The 19,412-nt window shown below is 29.1% G+C and overlaps 2 protein-coding genes across 2 annotated transcripts; both read left to right on the top strand.

Annotated features, from left to right (window-relative positions):
• The first annotated feature begins 4,585 nt into the window (after positions 1 to 4,585).
• Positions 4,586 to 6,932, top strand: LOC110632844 (homeobox-leucine zipper protein HAT5). The gene is made up of 4 exons (XM_021781194.2): positions 4,586 to 5,133; positions 5,384 to 5,520; positions 5,872 to 6,111; positions 6,396 to 6,932. The coding sequence occupies exons 1-4, from the start codon at positions 5,049 to 5,051 to the stop codon at positions 6,747 to 6,749; spliced, it is 816 nt and encodes a 271-aa protein (XP_021636886.2). The 5' UTR covers positions 4,586 to 5,048; the 3' UTR covers positions 6,750 to 6,932.
• Positions 6,933 to 11,294: 4,362 nt separating this feature from the next.
• Positions 11,295 to 15,199, top strand: LOC110632854 (uncharacterized). Its single transcript, XM_021781215.2, has 6 exons — positions 11,295 to 11,524; positions 12,590 to 12,880; positions 12,989 to 13,095; positions 13,206 to 13,338; positions 13,467 to 13,661; positions 14,657 to 15,199. Exons 2-6 carry the CDS (start codon positions 12,608 to 12,610, stop codon positions 14,936 to 14,938), a joined length of 990 nt encoding a protein of 329 aa, XP_021636907.2. The 5' UTR covers positions 11,295 to 11,524; positions 12,590 to 12,607; the 3' UTR covers positions 14,939 to 15,199.
• Positions 15,200 to 19,412: the final 4,213 nt, after the last annotated feature.

Here is a 19,412-nt window from a genome sequence, read left to right as displayed (position 1 = left end):
AAAGTGATTGTATTCTTACAGCTACCTACATAGTCAATAGATTGCCTACTCCCATATTAAATAACAAAAGTCCATATGAAATCATTTTCGGTCATCCTCCCAATATGTCTCATTGTCGAACCATTGGCTGTTTATGTTTTGCAGCATCTTCCAGTATTGGAAGGGATAAATTTCAGCCAAGAAGTATCAAATGTATTTTTTTAGGATATCCCTTTGGTAAAAAAGGTTACTTGGTTTATGATCTTAAAGGAAAAAAACAATTTGTGTCTCGAGATGTAATTTTTGATAAAACTCAATTTCCATTCAAAAGTTCTGCTTCTGATACATCATCTCCAAATGTTCTTCCAATTTCAGTTTCTGATGAATCTTCTCATTTTCCTTACTATTTCTCCCTTTATTATTTCTTCTTCTCCTTTGAATATTTCTTCATCTAGTTCGGCTATACCTCCAACTTCTGATTCAGTAATTCCTCATCCTACTGACACTCAGTTACCTCAACCTGGAAAATCAACACGAATCACTAGACCTCCTTTCTGGTTAAACAATTATAGTACCCATTATGCTGTACATTCTCCAAATTCAAAATCTTCTGAAGCATCAGGTACTTCTCTATATCCTATTTCTAGTTACTACTCTTGTTCTTTAGTTACTCAAAAATACCAAAAAACACTTACTAATTTTGGCCATACCAAAGAACCTAGCACCTATCAAGAAGCTGCCAATCATCCACAGTGGATACAAGCCAGGAATGAAGAATTACAGGCACTGGAGTCTACTGGGACTTAGGAGATGACTGATTTACCTGCTAATAAGGTTCCTATTAGTTGCAAATGGGTGTATAAGATTAAACATAATGTTGATGGGTTTATAGAGCATTACAAGGCAATACTTGTTGCCAAGAGATACACTCAAAAAGAAGGAGTAGATTTTCACGATACATTTTCACCGGTGGCAAAAATGAATACTGTAAGAACTCTTTTGGCACTTGCTGCAATAAAAAAATGGCATCTCTACCAAATGGATGTTAATAATGCTTTTTTACATGGTGATTTAAATGAGGAGATCTATATGCTTCCTCCACCAGGGTATATCAAAGAAAATTCATCAAAAGTCTGCAAACTCAAAAAATTATTATATGGCTTAAAACAAGCTAGTAGACAATGGTTTATTAAATTTTCCTCATTTTTGCTTGATCAGGGATTGGCTCAATCTAAAGCAGACTATTCTCTTTTTACTAAGCATTCTTCCTCTGGCATATTGGTTGTGTTGGTTTATGTTGATGACTTGGTGATAACAGGGGATTCTGATGCAGATATTTTCGCTTTCAAGGCTTCTTTAAAGACTATATTTCCTGTCAAAGACATAGGCTCACTAAAATTCTTCCTAGGTCTTGAAATAGCTACGTCTTCACATGGCATCTTTCTTTCTCAAAGGAAGTACACACTTGAGCTATTGCAAGATTCTGGTTTACTTGGATGCAAGCCTATTGCAACTCCCATGGAACAAAATTTAAAATTATTAGCTAATTCTGGTGACATGTTATCAGACCTTGGTGCATATCAGAGATTAGTGGGATGTCTCATTTATCTTACAATTACTAGACCCGATATTACATTTATTGTGCAGCAATTAAGCTAATTCATGCATGCCTCATGACAACAACATTTTGATGCAGCAATAAGAGTGCTTCATTACTTAAAACAGTCTCCAGGTCAAGGGATTCTCTTATCTTCCACTAGTGCTATGTGTTTGAGAGCTTATAGTGACTCGGATTGGGCATCTTGTCCTAATTCTAGGCACTTTGTTACTGGTTATTGTGTGTTATTAGGACACTCCCTGATCTCTTGGAAATCGAAAAGACAACATACCATTTGTCGATCTTCAGCAGAAGTTGAATATCGTGCAATGGGTGATGCCACATGTGAATTAATTTGGCTTCATAGACTGTTAAAAGATATTGGGGTTGACTTGCCACATGCTACTCTTCATTGCAACAGTCAAGCTGCATTGTATATCTCTACCAATCCAATTTTTCATGAACGTACAAAGTACATTGAGTTGGATTGCCATTTGGTACGAGATCAAATTCAAAGTGGTTTTTTGAAGACAAGCTATGTTGAGTCTAGTAGACAATTAGCTGATTTACTGACTAAGGCTCTTTCTCGACATCATCATTCAGAGTTAGTTTCACAGCTGGGCTTATTCAATCTCTATACATCTTTAACTTCTTCAAAGGGGGAGGGGGTGTGTGGAGAAATTCATGCATAAGCTGCACAAAGCAGTTACTAATTTATTAGGATTCGTTAATTAGTTAGTCCACATAAGCAAGTCTGTTAGTTAGTTTCTCAGTTTGTTAGCTTCAGCTGTATATAAATATCATTTACTCTTCTTCTGGTGTAATTTTGAAGAAACCATAATCTTAAATATAGTTTTGCACATTCCTCATAATATTAATTATAAATGTTAATTTATGATGATGATGATGATTATTATTATTATTATTATTATTATTATTATTATTATTATTATTATTATCAATTCTACCTTATTACTAAGAAAATCGTTATCTTGCTAATAGATATATTATATAAACCACCATAAGCTTGGCCTAATTGCAGTTAATATAAAAGAGGAAGACATACCTTTGAATGAAAAGAAAAAAATATATATTTAATTCAATGTAAGTATCTTATATTAATATATACTTGATAAATTATACTTAAATAGTTTTTTAATAATGGCAGATGAAAGAAAAGTATTATATTAGGATACCTAAAGAGACTAAGAATATTTATTTTTAAATAAAAACATATTATTTTAACATACTAATATGAAAAGTACGATATATTATTAAAGTTAAAGTTACATTCTTACATAGCGCTTACATGATATCTCTATTAGTGAAATAATAATTTTCTTAATGATGAATAGAATTAATAAGAGTTAAAAAATTTATAATTTAATTAAAAATTTTCATAATATAAAGTAGAATTGTAAAAATTTAGTGAATATAAAGTTTTTTTTTATAATTATCCCTATTTCATATTATAAAAATAAAATATTTTGAATATATACGCTTCTATTGTTTTTCCTAAAATAATTAAAAATTTAATGATTATTCAAAAAAACAGTAATGATATGATAAGAATTAATGCAAAAAAGTAAGTGCATGGCACTATATGTCACATTAACTACAGTAACTGATGAATCAGTGGTCCCTTAAATGATAATAATAATAATAATAATAATAATAAAGAAGAAGAAGATAGATCAACGAAATACCATAATTGCCCACAGAAATTTGAAGACCTTTTAAAACCCCACTATGTGGAGATAATCAATGGAAGATGCTTATGTTATTTTCACTCTTTTTATTCTTCTCCTTCTTCATGTGCAAGGATTGTTGTGGAAAACCCTATCATCTCCCTAAATATAATTTAACCATGATCTTGATTAATTTCATCATAATCATTTAAATATATAGAATCCCATTAAATCCCTAAACCAACTTATTAAACCACTAAAATTGATCCATTTCATTCAATTGTATGTGCGTTGTTGAGCCATTAATTAAACAATTTTGACAAAAACCCCTTTTTAGATTATTCAAATAATCTATATGATATTTGTCATATTAATAAATTAAATGTGCCCTTCCAAAAATTTTTTAATTATTTTAAATGTTTAATTATATATATATATATAATATTAATAATTTTTATAAACAAAATTAGGTAACAAATAAAAATATTTAAATCTAAAATCGACATAGATACTAATTATCAAAGATAATAATACACTATTAAATTTTTATAAAATAAAATTAAAATTATCAAAGATGATAATACATAATTAAATTTTTATAAAATCAAATTAAGTGAAAAATATTGGTTGTCATCCCTAATAAATTTAACACTCTTTTTCAGAAAGGTAATGAATTAGATACTTTAAGGCACTTGATCCAATTAAATTATATTGACATGAATTTAAGTAATATATAATCAAATTTAAAATATATTTAAATTTAAAAAATAATACTCTATCAAATTAAGGTTAAATTTAAATTTATGAATTAAGTAATCTATTTTTATATATTATTAATTAAATTTAAAATATAAAATTTATATGTTTTTAAATAAATAAATAAAAATATTTTATAAAATTTTTAAATTTGAAATAATAAAGTATTAAAAGTATTTTTAACTAAATTATTATTAAAATAAATAAGATTAAACCATCTAAATAATATTCAGATAGCAGTAATTAAATTTAAATAATTTAAAATAAAATTTAATTAAATATAAGATCAATATTAACATTATTAATTAAGTTCAACCGAGGTAATTTGGAGTAGTGTTCTACCATAACCATCCACTTTATTCTGTCCTCTAAAGTCCACCAAAGCTCGCCCACACTCACCCTGGGCGCACGTTAGTCAACTCTACACTAAAGTCCAACAAGATCAAAAACACCAAAAACCCCATGCTTTTAAGTAAACAAATTCCATTCTAGAAGGGCATTTTCGTCATTCAAAGTCATCCCCTCAAATATAAAATACGATCGACTTGAAAGCTCAACCTTCTATTTGCAAAAAACACCTAGAAGCGACACTTTCTGCTTTAAAAATCTTTCTTTCTCGCCGGAATCCAAAACTTTCCGGCGATTTCTTTACGAAGATTTCAGTCTTTTAGTGGTCACTTCACTATTTCCATGGAGATTTGGTGAATTTCTTGGCCCTGTTAATTCTTTTTAGCTCTCTCTCTTTCTCTCTGCAAGGAAAAACTGATCAACAAAACACTCGAAGCTAGTTGGCGAAGGTTGGCCGTGGCGTGATGGGATTTTGCATCTGTCCGCTGGAGACACCGGCAAGGTTGCTTTGGACTACCAGCTTCTTTCGCCACAAACTTATGCTTTTCTAACTTACCTTCTATACGTACACATATAACCTATACACACACACACAAACGTTCTATTAGTTTTCTTTTGTGTTCCACTTGCTGGTGGAATTTCAACGGCAAAATTTGCCGGAGATCATTCAGAGAGTGAAGATGGAGTCTGGACGGCTTTTCTTTAATCCTTCTTCTTGCAACGGGAACATGCTGTTCCTTAGGAACTGTAATCCCGTTTTCCGAGGTAAACAATAATATTTCACTTCTTTTATCTTACTGTTTGGTTGCTGAAAATCGAAAAGAACGAAAATAAAAGAATATGGGTTGACTCTTTTCTTTGATTTCTCTTTTTGTCCTTCGTTAAAATTAGCCGAGTGGAAGGTGTAATTAAACTGTGATCACAAGAAGGGTTTGATTAGCATATAAATCAAATTAAAGATTAATTAAGGTGGGTTAATTAATTATTGTACTTGTTCTAATTTTCTATGATGAAGGTCCAAGATCATCAATGTTGAACATGGAGGATACCTCCAAGAAGAGACCATTTTTCAGCTCGCCGGAAGACTTGTTCGACGAAGAATATTATGAGGAACAGTTGCCGGAGAAGAAGCGACGCCTCACTCTGGAGCAGGTAAATTGCCAAGAATCAAGAATAATAAATTAAATCCTTGTGAGATTTGGCATATATATCCATCGACACATCTCTAATGTAATATCCAATTTTCTAGCCTTATCAGCATCAAATTCCTATTAAAAGAATCCAAATGATACTAGAACCTAAAGTAATTTATGGATTAAATTAAAATAACAATAATAAATATTATTCGTTATTCCATATTTCTTTTTACCTGGCTGCCCAGTTGAAAGAATAAGCATGATTCCAAGCATGAGAATTTTCTTTTTTAATGTAATTAACCAAGAAGGGTAGCAAAGATATTAAAAGTTGGTGTATAATATAATTAAAATGGCCGTGGTTCTGAAGGTGAATCTGCTGGAGAAGAGTTTTCAGGAAGAGAACAAGCTGGAGCCCGAACGAAAGACTCAGCTGGCCAAGAAGCTGGGATTACAGCCCAGGCAAGTGGCTATATGGTTCCAAAACCGCAGGGCTCGATGGAAGACCAAGCAACTTGAGAGAGACTATGATCTTCTCAAAGCTTCTTATGATTCTCTTCTCTCTAATTACGACACTGCTGTAAAGCAAAATGAGAAGCTTAAATCTGAGGTATACCTTCTTCTTTACATCTCTTTTCAAAATTATAATTGTTTATGCATATGATAAACCAAAAGATTAATTAGTCGATAATTTTCCTTCAAATGTTAATATTGTTCTAAACCACACTTTGCTTTCAAAAGTTCAAGAAAAAAAAATTGGAATAAACCCTCGTGGCTTTCTTGAAAATATGCCTATGGACTCTTTCTTTTCGGAAAGGGAAAGATGAGCTAGCAAATTTGGACTTATTATTCTTATTGCCTTTTATTAATTTGCATGAACTAATTAAACTGCAGGTCGTTTCTTTGACTGAGAAGCTGGAAGCCAAAGACGTGACCGGAGCACTACCGCAGCAAAACTCTGACTCGCTTCAGGTGGATATAGCCAACGCATGTGATGTTCAAATGGGTGTGAAGGTTGAGGACCGCCTGAGTTCAGGAAGCACCAGAAGTGCAGTGGTGGATGAAGACAGTCCGCAGCTTTTGGACAGTGGGGATTCTTTCTTTCAGAATGATAACTATGGAGGATGTGTAATCGGAGGCCCAGGTGATAGCGTGCAATCAGAGGAGGATGATGGGAGTGATGATGTGTTTGTGACGGCCGGAGATCAGCAGGAGGAAGAACCCTTGCCATGGTGGGTGTGGTCATAATAAGAAGCTTCGTTAAACTTAATATTTTAACATTGTTAAGATAGGTGTAATGCTATATTTCCAATAGTTGCTTAGCTTGGAACATATATAAATGGAAGCCAGTTGGGTTGGGTGTGGCTGAAATGCTTGAAATTGAACTAAGGTTTATATTAATGAATAAAATTTGAAGGTTTTTAAATATAACTATAGTAATTATTGAATGTATAATGATTTTATTATGACTATTTACTATAATCGATTGCATTGATTAAATCCTTATCAAATGTGAGATCAACCTTAAATTTTCCATAAGATATTCAATGGCAAATCCATGCATGGGTAGTTGAATTTCAAGACACAATGGAAACTTTCTATAAGATATTCAATTGCAAGAGAAGAGCCAAGGTGGGTGCAAGTGTCCACTCAACAAAAACACTTCCCATGTGCTTCAACCTCACGTCACAAACCACTTCCAACTTGTAATTTTACTTTACTAGAATATGTCCTGTTCTGTTCTTCCCACTCTCCCGCTTTCTATTTCTTGTCACGGTTGATGTGTTTCCTAAACCTAAAATATAAATATACGAATTTTGTTTATTTTATATGCGAATATATTCAGTTTATTATATATCGAGTCAGATAAAAAATTTCCCTTTCTGAAGCTATTATTACTCCTTCAAATGATGACCATCAATGATCAAACCTCAACATTAGAGCAAAGTGACAAATAACTTATATGTAGTAAAATAAAAAAGATATCATACAAGCAAGTCTTAGGTGTGAATGAGTAAAAATGTTGTTTAAAAGTTTATAAATGACTGAATATATTGTTTGAAAGTTAAAATCATAGATTACTATTATATGCAAGTTAACTTATATATATATATATATATATATATATATATATATATATATATATATATATATATATTTGCGATTCTTTTTATTAAATTACGAATCTTATAACTTTTATATATTATATCTTCTTTATATTGATCTTATTTAAAATTAAAAAAAAAAACTTAATTTACTGAATAAATATTCATATTAAACTTTATTTAACAAATGTTCAACTAAACTAACTTATATATATATATATATATATATATATATATATATATATATATATATATATATATATATATATTTGCGATTCTTTTTATTAAATTACGAATCTTATAACTTTTATATATTATATCTTCTTTATATTGATCTTATTTAAAATTAAAAAAAAAACTTAATTTACTGAATAAATATTCATATTAAACTTTATTTAACAAATGTTCAACTAAACTATTCCAATTTAAATTTAATAAGTATTCTTCGATTTTAATATTTTCTTTTGGTTTTTGATTTAATTTTATTTTAATTTGAATTTAATCAAGGCTCACAATACCTTATAAAAGAGTTTTTTTCTAATAAAAATTTTTCTATTATTTTTCATTATTGTCTTTAAAAATTAAAGTAAAAAATAAATATTAATTAATTATTCTCTTTTATAAGATATAATTGTTATAAAATAATAATATAATATTATAAAATGATTTTTGTAAGATGGATACCAAATTCTTCCTAGGCGTTCATGCCATTTTTTATCCTTTCTTTGAAATAAAAATGTTATCTCGGTTTTTATTAAGGTTAAGATTCATTAAAATTCTAACTCTTAATACATTTTAAATATTAATAGATTTATTAATAATAAAATACATAATTGAATATGTAAAAATAAATTGTGCCTAAAAAAATTAATAAAAGAAGATAAATGTGAAAGAAAAATTTTTTACTGATTTATTTTATCTATATATTAGCCTTATATATATATATATATATATATATATATATATTAAATTTCAAAAAAGTCAATTACAGCATCAACTAAAATAATAAAATGAGTAAAATTCTCTAATAAAATTTGCACAAGCTCTACAATATATTGTAAATGTATTGCATGTGCACCTATAATTTATTATTAATTCATAAATATTCAATATTTATTAAAATATAAATATTTAATTTTTATCATAATTTTTATACATAGTAATTAAAATATTTCTCTTAAACTAAATTATTTTTTTCATTGAATATTAATTTTTTTTATTCCTCATTCTTCATTCTTATCGATGCTTCTTTGAATTTCAAAAATTAATTTTTTTTAATTTATTATAATAATATTTTCACATACATCAATTAATTATTTTTATAATTGAAAAGTATGATTTTTAATGTTTGATTTTCCATCGGACAAGTGTCTCAAACAAGATAGTCCATGACTTAAATATATAATATTTTCTAAATTGCTAAGTAGTCATAATTTGAAGAAAAAAAAAATTATTAAGTGATAAATAGTCATATTGTTCGAATATTTATTTATATACTTAAGAATTTATGTGCTAATAAGCTCATAATAATTTTATTGTTTTGATACAATTCTAATATTTTATTAGTAACTAAATCTAGAATTCCAGTGTATTGAATTATACCGGATACTAATTAAAAAAAAAATCACAGCTAAAATCAATTTTATCCATTTATTTTTTTAGAATATATATATATATATTTTTTGCATTAATAATAATGAATCATATACACTTCAAATTTTTTTTTTCTTTTCTAATTTGATAGACGTGTAATGCATGTGGTTTGAAAACTAGTAATATAAAAATAAGAAATAAAAAAAAAAAAAGACAAAAAGACGATTGTTGATTGAGAGGTTAGTGAGTTATATCATGCCACTATTTTAGTTAAGCTAGCGGTGCTAGTTTTGGAGGAGATAGCAGGTCAGCTGCCATTTGGGGTTGAATCTTGGTGTTTCTTGGGTTTGAGCAGCTTTCTATTCTTTTAGACGATTGTGGTTTTCTCTATTCCATCAGCAATCCAGTACAAAGCAGAGGCTGAGCGACCGCACTATTCCTCCTCCCCTCATCTAAGTTTTCTATGTTGGGATTTTGGTTAGGGCCTCTATGTTGGGCTGTGGTTGTTTTTGGTTGGATTTAGGCCTCTTGTTTTATTTCTATCTAGGCCCTTTAATAATTGTTGCCCTGTGAGCCTTGTTAATGCAATAACTATTGTAGTTAAAAAAAAAATTATTAATTATTTTTTATACAAACCTTCTGAAAAAAATTTATGAAATAAATTTAAAATTTCATTCAATAAATATAAAAAATTACACTCTTTTGTCTCATTTTAAGTGATTTTTTAAAAAAATTTATCTCACTTTATTATTTGCTTTTTTAGAGAATTAAGAAAGTATTATTTTTTTTTCCAATTTTATCCTTGTTTATAATTATTCTAATGCATTTATTTTTTTTTTATCATCTTTTTCTATCTTAATTAAATAAAATGGTACTTTAACCAATTATGAGTGCATCTAGTATAAATTTGTCCTCAAAAATGAGTTTAATAACTTTTAGATTAAAGGAAAATTTATTATTTGGTCCTTGAATTTTGATCATATTGTAACTTGATTCTTGTATTTTGGAAATTGAACGATTTAGCTATCACTAAAGATTTTTTCATTCAATATTATCGTTAGTTTAAGTGAAAAAATAAATATACCATTTATTTAATTAAGATTTTATTATTTAGTTTATGGATTTTGATCAATATTATAACTTGGTCCCTATATTTTGGAAATTAAATAATTTAGTTCCTTACTCATATTTTCCTTTAATTAAAATTAATTGTCATCAAATAAATTAATTCTTTCTATTATATAAAAAAATTTCAAAAAAAAATTTTAATAGGAACAAAGTTAATAAGAAAAAGAAAACAAATTATAATAATTTCAATAATTATCAAATACGGAGACGAAATCATTCAATTTCTAAAATATAGATATCAAATTGAATATTGATCAAAATTCAGAGACTAAATAATAAATTTCTCTTAATTGAATAAAGAGTATATTTATTTATTTTTATTTAAACTAACAATAATATTAGATTGAAGGTCATCTAATTTTGATAGAAGAATAAATAAGGAATTAAATCGTTAAATTTAAAAAAATAAGGATCAAATCATAATATTAATTAAAATTTAATGATCAAATAATAAATTATCCTCGATTAAATATTTATATTGAGATTTATATAAAATTAATTACAATAAAACTATATTATCAATTATTGGTATTTCTTTTATAAAAACTATTTAATTATTTTCTTATTATTTATAAAAAAACACTTAAAAAACACTTAAAATGGAATGAAAGGAATGAAAGAAAGGAGAATGAAATTTTGAATTCTTCAACTTTTTGCACGTTGATTTAAAATTTTTATTAAATTATATTAATAATTTGTAATTATTATCATTAATAGTGTCTTAAATGCATAAATAAATAAATAGATAAATAAAACAAAATAAAGCTTTGTATTTCAAACGATAAAGTATAATTTCAAACCTCTCATTTTCATCGCGTTGGAGCGTCATTTCAAAAATCAAATAGTGGCAGTCTTGATATTAACTAGAAATCCAAGGGTAATCACAAAGACTAAAAAAACAGAAATTTTAAATACCCGAAAAAACAGACGAGACGAGACTGGGGCGGTCAATCACGTGTAAGTGTCACGTGCTTGCCGGCCTATGCCGAGAATTATCCGTCTCGCTGCGATGTCTTCTCATTTGCTGCTGAGGTCTCTCGCCAGTTACTTCACTTCCGTCCAATTTCCTCTCTCTACTATTCTCTTTCTCTCTCTAAAAATCTTATAAAGTCTCCCCATTTTCACTCTCGCACAAAGAAGACTGCCGACTACTGCTTCACTAACTCTCTCTCTCTGTCTCTCTCTCTCTCTTCCTTGGTACGGTTTCTCTCTCCCTACTTTCTCCTTATGTTGTGGTATTTGTATTTATCTGTCAAATTTTTTATTTTAGCTTTCAGTAATGTGATCTGTACGGCGAGATCTTGCTATTTAATGGGATTTTTCTTTCTGCATTTGTGTTTTCCCCTTTTTGCTTGGCTTTTTGAAATGAATTAATAGGATTTAGATCCTTGTTTGGTTAGTTTTTTTTTTTTGCTTTGTTTTATCAATGGAGCTGCGCTTTTTAATTTAGTGAGAATTTGATTAGTAATTTCACTTTGGTTGTTAATTTCTGGGTTATCATTTGTGAAATATGAATAATAATTAGGGGAAAAAGAGAAAAGAGTTGGGAGCAGGTTTTATATTATGGATGTATCAAATCGTGCTTGGGGTTTGAAAATGTAGTCACTTATTTTTTTACCCTTTTTTTGGGTTAATGGGTTTGCATTTTTTGCACAATTTTGATCTACATCTGTAGACTTATTGTAATGTATATGTAGTAGTTAGTGATTGATTCTGGCGTGCTTGATGTGAAGTTAAAGGAAAATTTGGATATTGGTTTTTCATCAAGAATGAATGGATAAAAGGATGTTTGTCCTTGGTCTAGTCTTTTAGGTTGATAAGAATGGTACTTGTGGCTATGAAATATTGATGTCATATTTGTATCTATGTGCGAGGATTGGCTAAATAGTTAATAAATATGTTTTTAAACCTTGTAGCGCATTGAACTGATAAGGTAACTGATGATTTTCTGGATTAAAATCAAGGGCCCAATGATTATTCAACTATAGTTGCTACAAGCACAATATGAACACCTGCACTAGTGATAGGCTAATGGTTGAAACAAAAAGAAGTGTTGGAAAATTTCCTCTTTTTTCTTGGGTGGGTGGGGGGGGGGGGGGGGGTTGGGGTTTTGTGGGGGTGGGTTAAGTTGAGGGTTTTTATATTTTAAGAATGGCAGTTTGGCATGAAAGTTTGATTATCATAACTTTGTATTGGCCAATTTGTACGGTCTTTGCATCTCATGTGGCTGACTTTGATGAGACACTTCATTTTCCGTTTCAGGCTTTTGTCCCAACAGTGATGTCGGGGAATGCACTTAGAGACCTAAATACACTACCTGGATCCGAGAGGAAGAATGAAAGCTCTAGTAAAGGGAATTTTTCCAAACCTTACTGTGAGAACAGTGATAAAAATTTTGAAAAGTCAGAGAGAAAAAACTCTGACTCATTTGTTTCAGCTACTGTTAATGGAGATGGAACTGCTAATCCTGGAGTGGCGATAGGTAATGCGGAGATGGAATATATTGAGTCCGAGAATTTGAGTGATGTAGATGATGTTGATACCAGTGTAAAGGTTAGTATGTTGAAGTTACCATTTCAGATGTTACATTTTTCAGATATTAAAGCACCTCTAGTCCCATCTCTTATGTTATATGCATTTATTTATTGTTCCATGTTTCAGACACTCTTGGCTGGTCTAGACTCTAAAGATTGGATTCTGGTTTGTGAATCACTTAACAATGTACGTCGGTTATCCATATTTCACAAGGAAGCATTGCTGGATATGCTGTAAGTGTTTTTATTTGATCTGATTAATAGGGCACTAGTGCCAAAACAAAAATTTCCCTCTTTTTTCCTCAATCATGAATCCATTTTGTATGATCATATGCAATAAACAGGGGTGATGTGATACCACTCATTGTCAAGTCATTGAAGAATCCAAGAAGCGCCGTTTGTAAAACCGCAATTATGACTTCTGCTGACATGTTCAGTGCATATAATGATCACTTGATTGATTCACTGGATCCTCTGGTACTTTATTTCAACAATAGTTTCTGCTTCATTTGTTGAGCTAGTTCTTTTGTGCATTGTTTTTGCCTTATGTGACCTGATGTGTTTCTCTCTTTTTCTCAAAATGTGGTTAAATTTGATATATGCAGCTTGTACAACTTCTTCTCAAGTCTTCACAAGACAAACGATTTGTATGTGAGGCAGCTGAGAGAGCTCTGGTAGCAATGACGACTTGGGTTTCCCCTACACTGTTGTTACCAAAGTTGCAGCCATATCTTAAGAATAGGAATCCTCGAATTCGAGCTAAGGCATCAATGTGCTTTTCTCGAAGTGTACCACAACTGGTAGGAAGACAAATTTTAATAGAATCATCTACTTTTCAATTTGATTATTGAGCTTAATTGATAATTCCATTCCTTTTTTTGTCCTCCATAATAAGAGTTCATATTAAACCTTACATTATTTTTGACTGCTTTATCTCATTGCATTTCTAATTTATTGTCTTATTTCTACCTTTGATGTTGCCAATGCGGATGCCACCTTATCTGTTGTGATTTGAGAATTTCACAGTACTGTAGTGTTTGTCATTTTTAAATAAGTTTATTGAAAGTTCTTGAATTGATATGCTGCTGTTGTTATTTTACTATTTTGTTTTTAGAGCTCCTGCTTGTGTTCTTTGTCTACCTCCGGTATAATACCTGTAACCATATTGCATACACCTAGTGTTTTGGATGTTAAGCTGCATCCCGTCTTCATTCTTATACGTGTGCATATCTCCTTTCTGCTGTGAGAACATTGCTCCTTAGTCATGTGCAGACCTTATGATAAAAGGGTTTATTTGAGGTTTTGTTTGCTCTTCCTCATGTGATTAACTCTATTTTGCTACCTTCTTTCCCTACCGTTTGGGGTGTGCATGCATACATGTACTTGTGACAGAGATAAGAATGATGATTTGGTTATATATATATATATATATATATATATATATATATATATATATATATATATATATATATATATATAGAACATTGCTCCTTAGTCATGTGCAGACCTTATGATAAAAGGGTTTATTTGAGGTTTTGTTTGCTCTTCCTCATGTGATTAACTCTATTTTGCTACCTTCTTTCCCTACCGATTGGGGTGTGCATGCATGCATGTACTTGTGACAGAGATAAGAATGATGATTTGGTTATATATATATATATATATACACTTGCACTGGATTGAGGAGAAAATGTAAACCTAAATTGGGTTGCATTTATTTTGTTGCCTTCATGTGCACTTGTTCAGTTGTTCCTAGTTTATGCCCTTAATCATTTAATCATGTTTGTATCAACAGGGTGTTGAAGGGATTAAATCATATGGGATTGACAAATTGATCCTAGTAGCTGCATCACAGCTTAGTGACCAACTTCCTGAATCTAGGGAGGCAGCTAGAGCCCTCCTCTTGGAGCTGCAAACTGTATATGAGAAGTCACATGACCTCACACCAGCAGTATCTGAGCATTCAGAGCTGAGTTCTTGGGAGCATTTCTGTCAGTCAAAGCTCTCCCCTTTAAGCGCACAAGCTGTGCTTCGTGTGACCAATATTGCTCGGGAGGGTCTTGTTTTGGGTTCATAACAGAAGTTATATATAAGAGCATATTTGAGTTTTAGTGAGTACGGTCTTTATTTTACTCGCATATTATTTTACTCGCATATTTGATCTTCAGTGAGCCAGAGTTTATAATTTGCTTTTCTTTTTGTTCATCATTGTCCTGTAAATAGCAAGAAACATTGAGATGTCTGAATTGCGGTTAAACATGTAGTTGAATTGGAATATTCTTTGGAGATGAGTTACTGTTGGCCATCAATTTCTTTAATACAGTTACGAGTTTATGCAGATTAGTTATGAAAATTAATGCAATGCCTTTTTCTTTCTTTGCCCTGCATTGTCCATCTAGCCAAGAGAAAAGAAAAAAAGAAGACCCTTTCAATGCTTATACCTTTATTCCCATAATGTCATCTGTTAATTGAAATTGAGATGTGGCTTTTGAACTCTGATTAATGATGAACACTGTTAACTACAGGGATGTTTCTACTTTGAATATGTGCAGCTAATTTCTTAGGAAGTTCCTGTGAAAAATTTTTTATATTTAGTTTCATTACCACTGATAATTATTAAGTTAATAAAACATTTAGTGTTTATTTTTAGTGATCTGGTTTGGCTAAAATTAACATTACAACTCTTGACAAAATGCTTGAACTAGAAATGCTTAATAATGTTATTCCTTTTGTAGATTTTAAAGCAACTGATTGCAGAATAAAGCTTGATTTGAAGTGGGTAAGATGTGATTAAAAAAATGCTTGATTTATATGCTAATTATGGTGGTTGAGATAAAGATTGATCCAGTGGTTTAATTCCAGATTGGCCGTCTCCATCATCCGCTTAGATCTCATCTACCTTTTCTTTTGAAAATAGTTTTACAGATTGGCAATTAATTGCATTTTGATAAAGATTAAAAGAGAAAAAAAAAAAAAAAAACAAAAGACAATTGTGTCTTTAATTTCCATTTGTCCCATCTGATTTTTGTTTTTTAGCTTTTGACCAAACCCTTTATGGAATCAATTTTTGTTTCTTTAAATAAAATAATGTTTTTATATAGCAGATTTTATAAAGAATATTTTGGATAAATTACTATTAACTAATAAATTTTGTTATTATTAATACCGTCATTTTATTAAAAAAATATATTAAAATATCTATAAAGTTTGATTCCATCTATAAAATAATTCATTGGTTTAATTTTTCGTCTACTTAATACTTTAAAATAGGTTAAATTGTTTTTGAATTTTACCATTATTAATATTTTCATCCATTGGCACTGTTTCTCTATTTTATCTCCCTCCCCGCCTCTCTTTCTTTCTTTCTTTTCTTGTGTCTGTCTTTTTCTGCCATTAATAACCGCCAATTCATCAACATCAAGACAATAAATTCAACTAACGGCAAAGAGACCAAAAACTATGTTAATTTTGTTTTCAAGATCGATGAATTGAGGTTTGTCAAACACAAGAAAAATGTGTAAATTTTAATAATAAATTTTATATAATAAAATTCGTTCAACCTCTAATAATCGAGTTTTTAGTCGGATGTTGATTTAGACAGTTTTAGCGTAACGCTTAGTCATCATTTCTCTTTCCTTTCTCAAGTAATGCGTAAATTGAATCTTTTTACTCCCTATAGAGAAAATAATTTTTCATGTATAGAGAATAATTTTACACTTTGCATAAGAAATGAAAGAAAAATGCTGACTAAGCGTTACGTTGGATCTATTTACGTCAGTATATAATTGAAAAATCAGTAATTGAAAATTAGAGAAAATTTATTGTGTAAAATTTAAAAGTTGAGAGAGTTTTATGTTATATTTTAAAGTTAAAGGATTATAATGTTACACCCATATATGTTAATAGAGGAGAAGACCAATGAAAGTGCTAATAATGAAAAAATTTAAAGACAAATTAGTAATTTAATCCATTTTAAACTATCAAATGGATGTGGGATCATTTTATAGATGAAACCAAACATTAGATACATTTTAATATAGGTTTTATAATAGACAGATAAAATTGTTAATAATAAAAAAAATTTAAAGATTAAATAGTATTTTATCTTACCCTAATTTCGTTTTAATATATAATTTAGTCCTATATTTTAAAAACAACCATAATTTAATATTTTATGTTTAATTTTTTAATTTTAGATGAAGAGATAAATAATTGACAAAAATAAAATATGAAAAATTTAAATCTATTTCTTTAAATACAGGAAGTAGATAGTGTGTTAGGGTAAATTTAAAAAAAAATAGTAATTTGTCTAAATTTTATAATATTTTGAATATTTAATAACTGTCTTGGAGTGAAAATCCAAAATTAGTGATGGCACCTGTTAGTTTAACGTCAATATTTTTTATAAAAAAAATCATTTTTGTAAACTTTATATTATTATAAAACAAAAGTTATAATAAAAAAAATAAATATTTTCTTTTAAATCTCAAGCTAAGCACTACAAGGAATTTCACATTTACCAATAAAAAAAATATGTTGATAAATTAAGAAAATCCATTGGTAATCTGCGAATTAGTAATGAATTAGTTCTGTTGTTGGCAAGCTCTTTACTAATTTATTCACCAACGGATTATAAATTTCGTTAATATTTACAAACGGATTAGTCCATTAGTGGTACCAATAGAATCTCAAATTCATTAGTAGATGGGTATTTTTAAATCGTTCGTGCAACACATAATTAGCAATGGTATTCTAATTTACCAACGAATTATCTACTGTTAATCCTTTAGCATATACGATTAAGGTCAATGTGTGATTTCTAGTCACTAATCTAGTCCTTTGATATTAACAATGCTTTGTTCGTTGGTAATCTATTGATGTTTGGCTAAAGTCTATCGCTAATTTCCAATGGATTTAATCCATTTGTGTTACTAACAGATTTTTCGTTGTTAATGTGATTGATAATGTTCGTGCACTCTTACTGCCAACGGATTATCTGTTGGATGTCCGTTGGTAATATTAAATGAACAACAAATAAGCCTGTTTCAGCTTTGTATTTGAACCAGAAACCTCTGTGTGCGTGTATATATATATTCTGGATTTAACCAAACATATATGAATAAATCCCATTTGCTACAAATCAATGAAAATCCAATATATGGAATAAGTGTACCAATGACAATGTAAAAATAATACACAAGCCCTAACAATGCATAAATCTGATAATATTTATGCGTGAAAAGTTGCTAATATAAAGCTATAGTGTCAACATTGTCACTAGTATTGTTGGCTGGTGGCTTTGGATCGGGAGGACCATGAGGTGGATCGGCAGGCTGTGAAGGTCGTGCAGGAGGCTGCTGGCTGGCGAAGCACTACTTCCGTAATCTACTGCAACTCATTTGTTAAGTGGTCTTTTTCGTTCCTTATCCCCGCGAGGTCGCGCCTTAGGGTATTAGCTTCATCCTGCAAAGGTTCTCTTGCGGGTGCAGAGGACACAGATCTTGATGCTTGCGAGGATGTAAGAAAAATATGCATATGCGTATGATCCTAAGCCATAAACTCCTCGTAACACAAATGTGCTTTGTCCACGTTTGGAGTGCCAGAGCCAGCATTTGGGCTTAAGGGCTCCAATTAAAATACATAATTTATTAATAAATTATTTAGATATTAATTGAAGAGATTAATTAATTAATGATGATAATCATCTCATAACTATAAAATAAAAATATTTAACATATATAATAATAAAAATAAATGTTTTATTTTTTTTAATTGATTAGCTAAAAATTAAATGAAATTACTATTAGTTCAAAAATATAATGAATAATTAATATTGTTAATTGCTAAAATTAAAATATATTGATGGCTTAATATTAAAAAATTTATCCAATTTATCTCAAATCTATTTTTTTAAAAAAATTATAAAAAGTAAATTCAGATAAAATTATAGATTAAATAAAATAAATAATATGGTTTAACTTCTAATATTATGAAAGAAATTTCTTTTTTCTAACTTAAGTATGAAGACATTTTAGTAAGAAAAAAAATTTAAAATAGTAATGAGATTATAAGAAAAAAGCTACTAAAATTTTAAATTAATGAAAAAATATGAGAAAATTATGTTAGATTTTTTTTAATGATATTATACAATAATTTAAATTTTAAAGAATATAAATTAGTAATTATGAATTTATTAGATGAGAAAATAATAAAATAAAATTGATGAAAAGTATAGAACTAAGTGATAATAATGATTTGGATTTTTTTTAGTCTAAAGATTTATATTTTATTATATCATTCTTTTAATAAAAAATTTAAAAATTTTTTTATATAAAATTACTATTAAACTCACTTAAAACACTCACTTAAAACTTATAAAACTTTCAAGTTCTCATACTCATCAAAATTTAATGTAAGAATAAAAAAAAAATTTTTTTTATTTAAATTACTATTAAGATCTCAAAAATTTTTAAAATTTTAGGGGCCAATGCCATCCTTGGCCTCCAGATGGCTCCGCCAATGCTCATATGGGTGTGACGCATTTTCTTTTA

Source organism: Hevea brasiliensis, chromosome 18 (genome assembly GCF_030052815.1).
Source record: "Hevea brasiliensis isolate MT/VB/25A 57/8 chromosome 18, ASM3005281v1, whole genome shotgun sequence".
Taxonomy (NCBI): domain Eukaryota; kingdom Viridiplantae; phylum Streptophyta; class Magnoliopsida; order Malpighiales; family Euphorbiaceae; genus Hevea; species Hevea brasiliensis.
This window is presented reverse-complemented; position numbering and strand designations above follow the sequence as displayed.